This window comes from Ochlerotatus camptorhynchus, unplaced genomic scaffold, assembly GCF_037179485.1.
Source record: "Ochlerotatus camptorhynchus isolate MF236.1 unplaced genomic scaffold, CSIRO-AGI_Acam_v1.1 ptg000556l, whole genome shotgun sequence".
NCBI classification, from domain to species: Eukaryota; Metazoa; Arthropoda; class Insecta; order Diptera; family Culicidae; genus Ochlerotatus; species Ochlerotatus camptorhynchus.
Genome location: NW_027041039.1, coordinates 167,006 through 175,250, shown reverse-complemented (window position 1 = coordinate 175,250; position 8,245 = coordinate 167,006). Strand labels below are relative to the sequence as shown.

General features: G+C 39.8%; 1 protein-coding gene across 1 annotated transcript; it reads right to left on the bottom strand.

The window, feature by feature from the left end:
* Positions 1-2,860: 2,860 nt before the first annotated feature.
* On the bottom strand, positions 2,861-4,824 carry LOC135713427 (uncharacterized). Its single transcript, XM_065236538.1, has 2 exons — positions 4,816-4,824; positions 2,861-4,172 (listed from the first exon to the last, which is right to left on the bottom strand). The coding sequence occupies exon 2, from the start codon at positions 4,160-4,162 to the stop codon at positions 2,921-2,923; it is 1,242 nt and encodes a 413-aa protein (XP_065092610.1). The 5' UTR covers positions 4,163-4,172; positions 4,816-4,824; the 3' UTR covers positions 2,861-2,920.
* Positions 4,825-8,245: the final 3,421 nt, after the last annotated feature.

The following is an 8,245-nucleotide window of genomic DNA, read 5'->3' as shown; positions in this document are numbered from 1 at the left end:
TCGGTGCATCCTATTTTGAATGCAAGTACTTTATGCTATGTATGCCCTCATCGAATTAATGTTTACCTGGCATTGTGCTAAAACCCGCAAAATCATCACATAAATTTCCTGTTGGTTGCACAAATATGCAAAGTATTTGTGCTAGGAAGAGGAGAAAATTTTAATAGCTTGTAACCAGTTGGTTACAATCCGTGGATTTTCTTCTGTATGAGTTATTGTTGGGAAAATTCACGTTTTGTTAAACCTAAAACAGTAGACACACACAAGAGCGAGAGGGTTTGTACCGCTGCATAGAACAAGAACGTTACTGAAGGGAAAAAACTATTTTACAACATCTCGCACAAAAATGGTTGTGCGAAAAGAGGGAGAATGATAATTATTGGATAGATTAGAGAGGCCATCTTTCAGTGGAAGATTGACCAAAAACAAACAGGCGTCCGTGTGCAAAAGACCGGTATTTTTAAGTGCAGTGCCATTTAGTGTACCTCCCCCCCTTGTGGGGTTTCTGGAATGTTGGGCTGCCTCCGTTCAGGACCTCGTACCGTAAATAAAACGGTCTTACACGGCTCAGCTCGGAAGTCAAGATGGCTTCCGAGCCTAACAGTAAATGATCCTCGATTGTCCGTCAGGGACGATTCCCTCAGACCGGTGGCCTAAATTTCCAAGGAGGTTCCCGTCTCGGCTCGACCAAGGTGGCCATGCCACGGTCAGCCGATGCCGTCAACGACGGAAGACGCCTGCCAGCCAAATGAGCCAGCAACGCCTGCTGAGCCGTATGTGGCTGATGAACGCCACTAGATCCGCCATTCCCGCGCAGCAAGTTTCCAGCCACACGGTAGTGCAGGAGCAGCCGTGTGCAGCAGTGAGTACAGTGCAAATTTTAAACCCTAGCATACACGCAACATATCTGTGAAAACCCACACCCACACGCCACAGAATAGGGAAATAAATGTTAGAAAATGTGAATATTCCTGTGTGTTTCATACTTTGTCCGCGTAGCCCCTCCGAATTCCTAGTAACATGCCGGCCCTGTGACACAGTTCAGGGGTCTCATGCTACTGAGTTAGTTACCCGGAAGTGTCTGGTCATGCCATAGTCACAAGCTGAAGAAAATTGCAAATGTTTCTGATAAAGGCTGACTAAAAGTAAATTGTTACGCCTCTCGCGCGCCGCAAGCACGCCTCCAACGTTGGGAATCAAAAATCTTTGACAGTGATTTGCTGACACTTATATAGAGAACAACTGGTGCAAGTTTGATCAAAGTAGTCGATCGCGTTCAGAAATAACGTCAAATGGAACTCGAAAGAAGAAAACATATTGTGCACAAACACCTGGAAAATCCGGAGGGGTCCGGTTCCGAGCTGGCTAAAGTGCCAAAGATGCCGAAAACAACAGTTTGTCGAGTGCTCAAAACCTACAAGGAAACCCTGAGTGTGGAAAGGAATCAGCGAACCTACGAAAAATCTGGAATAAGGGATCGTCAGCTGCGCAGCAAGGTGTTGAGGTGCATTAAAGCCAACCCTGGTCTTTCGATCCGAAATGTGTCATGGCAAGCGATTTGCAGTTGTGGCCTGAAAGTGGAAGCTTTCGTCACATCTTCGACGATGACATCCCTGTGCAACTCCTAATCCGAGTAATTTTCGGTAATCTAACTGGCACTGACCGATAGTTAACGTTGGTAGAAACCCCTCGGACTATACTAATTGATATTTTTGGTCGCTATTGAAAATTAAGTCCGTTGCTTAATTTATGTGTGGGCCCAAATTGGGGCATTTATTCATACATCCATTTCCCATATTAATATTCTAAAAGAATAAAATGTAATACTGATTTTTTTTTTTTTTTTTGTTATAGTCACTTTAACACTCTTGGGTCATTCGTGACTTGTCCGGGGGTGAGATTTGAACTCGTGATTTTGGCGTGAGAGGTATGGATGTTAACCACTACGCCGGGGTCGCCCCCAATACTGAAAAGATTTTTTTAACACAAAGTGGTTAATTCGAATTAAATCATGCATGACTACAGAACTTTTTGACGTTAAATCATCTTTCTCTATCTAGCACACATGGATGAACGGACGGTTTGTTTTCCCACTAATCTGTTTCCCTCTTGCTTCATCTCGTTCGATTTAAATGGTGCAGTAGTGTGCGCCGATTAACCGTCAAAAAGCTCTACTGTCGAAGTAATCATGGCTCGGACTCCACTTAGAATTGATGCGGAAATTTGCATACTTTTTAAGCTTTTTTAATTTAATTTGGTTGTTTAGGGGCATTGAGGTAAATACATATTCGTTATCTGCATTAAAAATGGAATTGAAATTCAAAATTTCATCAATTTTGATACACTGGAACTAATTTAAATAAGTACGATTACATTAGCAAAAATCACCATCTTAGCACCTCTCCCTTCTACATTTAAAAAGAAGAACACATTCTTTAGCTCAATTTAACTGGCCATGGTTACACTAAAGACTTTCTCCCTTTCCCATTCGAGTTATCCATATTTTTTGGTAAATTAATATTAGCTATTTACTCTGGTGTGTAACACCTTATGGGGAAAGGGAGAAAGTCTTTAGTGTAACCATGGCCAGTTAAATTGAGCTAAAGAATGTGTTCTTCTTTTTAAATGTAGAAGGGAGAGGTGCTAAGATGGTGATTTTTGCTAATGTAATCGTACTTATTTAAATTAGTTCCAGTGTATCAAAATTGATGCAGACGTGCAGACGCTTGGGTAAGTAACTGACGAGGTCCCAATTGGATTCCGCAGCGATGTTTTAGTGGTGAACTATTATTCCTCAATAGTTAAGTATGAGTGTGTGTAATGTGTTGCAACACTATTGGATAAAGAGATTTTGTTTTCTTTTTTTTTCTTTTTTGACGATTGACTTTATTGATCTTTTACGTTTCGTTTTACATTTGTTCTATACCTGCTCATCGCTGAAATCCTTTGTCCATCCTAGTGGGAGATTACTGCGTCGGTTCGCTCGCGGGTTCTCTTGTACATCATTGATGCTGGTTTTCTTGACTTTGCTGCGACACGTTACGGCATAGTGTCCAACTCGTCCGCATGTGTTGCACTGTTTATCCAACGCTGGGCATGTGTCTCTCTTGTGAAACAAGAATCCACACCTCCAGCAGTGAGTTCGTTGCCCCTGTCGATAATCCTGCGACGGCCCTCTGGATGTCTTTCCACTGTAAGCTCGGTTCTCCTCGTTTTTTCGCATTTTTTGGAAAGGGCCACTTTCACGAATGGGTTCCCGTTTCCGGTTAACCGCAAGGACATCGGATGTACTAGTCTCCACACTTTGCTCGCTTGCTTCATATGCTTCAACTCTTGTGGCTGCTTGTACAATGTAGTTTGCTTCGTGCCCGTATGTTCTAGCAGCCATTGCAAGCTCCCGGTTATGCATGCCTTTAAGCAATTGAGCAAGGACAAAACGGACTTGGTCAGTGGGGCTGTAACCGCAGAGTCGTACCTTTTGAGTCAATCTGGCATGGATCGTGACGATGGATTCGCCTTTCGTTTGACGCATAGCCTGGAACGCCTCGTGCTCTGCAGCGGTGTCGGTCATCGACCTAAAGTAGTTATTCACGCCGGCAACAAGTGTTGAGTAGCACCTCGGGTCTTGATAATTAGGCTGCAGGTCTGCCGCGTTAATTATGTCTTGCAAATTTTTTCCGATCGACAAGTACAACAATTTTGCACGGTCCGCCGATGCGGTGACGGTGGACAATGACGCTGCGATTTCAAAATTTTCAATAAAACTTTGCCAACATTCCCATAGTTTGTTCGAAGGGATGTCCTTCGGAAACTTGGGGATGAGATCCCAACGGATGTTACATCCTCTATCCGTCTGATTGGAACCGGAAGATGGTTGAAAATCGTTATTTCCGTTCTGGTTAGCTTCATTTGCTGTCAGATCAACTTCAGACGGCTTTTGTCCAATGAAGTTTTCCACCATTCTCTCTAAACGGTGCAGTCTTCCAGTTACATCATCGGTTTCTTCCGACGTTGAATTATTCGTTTCCACTGTTTCATGGGCAGCCACGTCAAGATCGTCGAAATCAAACGAAACTCCGTCGCTTAGTTTTTCACTCATCTTGCTTTTATGTGAGACGTCATTGGCGATCGGTGCCCGCACAAATTTTCCTCCGTTAGACATGTTGTAATATCTGTGGATAGTTGTGGAAAACAAGATTGTTTAGAACGAAGAAAGTAGCAAGAAACCTTACATAACCCATTTTTTTTTAAATCTTAGGAACGAATATATCTTCAATCTACACTCTTTTCCAGTCGTTTTAGCTACAAATAAATATCTCATATATTTCATATGGTATCCCTGACGTAGTACAACCCGCGAGTTAAAAAAAAACTTTACATACTTTGGTGCTCTTCTGGATGCATAATGTCTCATGCCAGACTACGAAACATTTTCAATCAATTCTCCGGTGGCCTTCCAGACACACCTTGTGGCGTTCCTAGCCACAAACCAGAGGTTTCCACAATACTATGTGCCACGCAATGCTTTTAATCAAAGCTCCGGTGGTCTTCTAGACACACCTTGCAGCGTTTTTCAGCCACAAACCAGAATTTGCACAATACTTTATTCTTGAGTACGACATACTTTTGATCAAAGCTCCGGTGGTCTTCCAGGCACACCTTGCGGCATTCATAGCCACAAACCAACATTTCAAGTTTTTTTTTTTTTTTTAGTTTTAACATTTTATAACAGTCCCAGGAATAACCTGGCGGATCGCCAATGTGCAACTCCGCTATTTGATGCGGAATCCAATTGGGACCTCGTCAGTTACTTACCCAAGCGTCTGCACGTGATGACGGATCTGAGATGAAAGAGGACGAGGATTGTTCGTGACGCGCCTTCATCGTTATTTGTCGTGTGTGGGTTTCGTCGCGATGTTAGTCGGACCCGAAGCCGAGTTATGTTCGGGTTTTATAGCATACGCCTAACATCTCTATTCGAGGGGTATTAATACCACATAATCCCCATCGAAGAATGCCTTAAAGCGTGTATTGCCGTTCATCCGCAAGCATAGGACAAAGCCATCTTTTGACCCGATTTGGCCAGAGGCAATGACCTCGTGGATCGACCAGATTTCTTCGGAAATGTGATGTACTTCACGTATATGTATTTTTTTTTTAACGTACCTCTCATTTTCCGTTAAATGCTTATACTAAACTTTTTAAACCGATTTATATATGAATTCTGACCCAATATCATACACACAAAATAAGTGACACGTCAATGCTACGTGAAAACATACGCAGATTTTTTCCATCACACTTTTAACGTAAGAGCTACGTGATCTTCACATGGAAGAACTCATTTCAATACGCTTCATCGTCACTGGATTAACACGTAGAAATTACGTGATTCTTGGGATGGAATTCATGGCGGTTTCCAATGCTTTTGTTTTTGATTCGTTTCAAATAAAATATATTTTTGCTCAACACTACAAAATAAAATAAAAACACTATTTATTCGTTTTTATTTTTTTATTTTGTCACATCTGAAAAATATATTTTAATAAAATTCGATCCGGAATACGAACAACAAGACAATATAATATGGTATTCATACTGCATAGAACAATGCGTTATAAGTCCTGCCGTCCACAGTTCAACTAAATTATGAAGGATGTACGATATATAATTTCATATGTAAAATCTTAATCCAATTATACTTGCAATTTAAAATGCGAACAATAGAATAGCAATCACAATTATTTGACGTTCTTGACGAAATGTAAACATTCTAATTGTACTTGCGCCATATTGTATTCCAAAATGAGTGGGCCACTCAATGTTTTTTTCAGACGTGAAAAACATTTAAGGTTTACGTGAAACTAACGTAGAATATGTGTATGTGGATTTCACGTAAGTTTCATTGATAATATCAGTGGCTTCGAATGGAATATCCTTTGATGTATAAGTAGCATCTTGTAGATTTTACTTGCGCCACGTAAAATTGATTGAAAAAGAAAAAGTGAGACTCCATGTGATTTTTCACGTAACAATAACGTGTCTATTATTTTAAGTGTATAAAAAACATTATACTTACGTGCATTCTACACGCTATTTCAAAACTACCCAAATTTCGGTAGAATCCACCCATATCTGTCAAAACTGAAACAACCCAAAAATGGGTAAACTATGTTGGGAGTGACAAGTTGACAAATTAACAACGTCGATCGGATTCATGTCGATTTTTTTCATTTGTCAACTTGTAACTCCCAACACAGTTTACCCATTTTTGGGTGGATTCAGTTTTGACCGATCTGGGTGGATTCTACCCAAATTTGGGTAGTTTTGAAATAGCGTGTAGCCAATTTGAAGACCAAAAACAGTTAAAAACCTTTGGAATAATTCCATCTGTTCTGTACAATGTACACTCTGTTTTATCAATTGTGTTGCAGTCGAATTGCATACATTGTTATTTTTTCAGATATGACGCTACTAAATTGTCAAAATATTCAGCTTACTCTTCGAGTCACCATCTGTAATCAATCAGTTGTGGATTGCAAAAACGGGTTTTTCACCGAAAGAAAGGGAAACTAATATCCCTTCCAACAAGAAATCAGAAATCGTAACATCTGACCATCAAAAGTGCTTTCAAAATTAACGATGATAGGTAATGCAATAATAATTTATTTAAAATGCGGTTTTGGTATAAGCCAAGAGTGAATTGAAGCTGCTCAAAATTAAGAAACGATTATTTAGCAGAATCACTAAACATAATAAAACAAGAGAAATATTTTCCACTCATTTGAAAAAGCTGTATATTTTCTAAAAATCAGTAATCTGTACATCCTTTACAGAGTTCTGAAAATCGTAAATCTTAATATTGTTTAGTGATTTGTATCTTTGAGAAAATTTAAAATCGAAGTTTTAATGTTCGATGTTTCATATTCTCAATTTTTTTCTAATAAAACCAAATTTCAACTTTATTTAGAATTCGGTAGATTGAAATGATATTCTATTTGCTTGTTGTTGCCCGAACCTACACAGTTCGACAAAATAGTGTAGATTTCTGTTAAGTATGATGCACATAAATGGAGCGTCACATATCATATACGTTTACATTATATATCATGTAAAGTTTTGAGACATTCCATGCAGTGTAGCAAATATTGTATACAAAAGCCCATTATTGTAAACAACATTGTTTACAAGTTGCTCGGTTGTGTGAAATGAAACACAAGTTTACGTGAATTAATGTTTACCTCCCAATTAAAATTCAGAATTTCAAAAAAAAACTAAGAACACGGGATATACTACAATAGATCAAATTACTGGTTGCATTGGTGTTAGGTCCCGAACAGAGGAAATAAAAATACACTCCACATGTTTCGGTCTCCAATTTTCTTGCATTACACCGCAGCTCGGTATATCTCATCCTCCGTTCATCTGATCTCCACTAACATCTTGCGATGATCAATCCCCGGTTGGGTGTATGAAATGCACCACTTTTGGCTACTTTTCTCGAGGTTTTAGAAGCAAAATCTCAAAATAATGTTTTATTTCGAAGTTTGAGTGGTAGAAAACATCATTTTCAAGTGCTTGAATGAAATGGTTAGTTGTTTGGATTTGGTTAGCGAATGTCAACCACAGCATAGATGAGTACGGTGCTAAATATTATGCTTTTTACTTGCCCTCAGCTTGGTGGTTTTGAATAAACCATTAGTCAAAAGAAATTTCGCATTCGATTATGATATAAACCCTCTATGTATTAAAACTGCGCTGTTATTGGCTACTACTGGATTGCTAGGTGCTGCAGTAACTAACCACCGCGCAATTATCATCAGGTATTTATTAAAATTTATACAAGCATGCTTAGTAGCATTAATTTAGCAGCAAACTCCACTTCAACGATGTTTTGTTTTCATTTCCGATCCCCCAATGCCAAACAGTGATGAGAGTTGTCGCACAAATAACGCAATACCTCTGAACATCTGCGACTGGCAGCCGGCCAAATATTTCTCCTTCTATCCCAGCAGTAGTCGATTGTTCGACCGTATCGCAGTACAGTATCTCCGTGTAGGGAAATATGGGGTAAATTGCACTCAATTTGTAAAATATGCAACCGTTTTTAGTGACTTTCCCAGCCATCTTCGTGGATTTGACATTGCAGCTTTGCAAAAAGGCATTCGAAGTGCCAATGATTCGGTTTGTCCCTGGGGCGCATTTTACATCTCTGGCCTTTACCCGCTACCATGCTTCCTTTCTT

Excerpts from the sequence above, each read along its gene's own strand:
- LOC135713427 (XM_065236538.1), bottom strand. The coding sequence starts at position 4,162 with ATGTCTAACGGAGGAAAATTTGTGCGGGCACCGATCGCCAATGACGTC.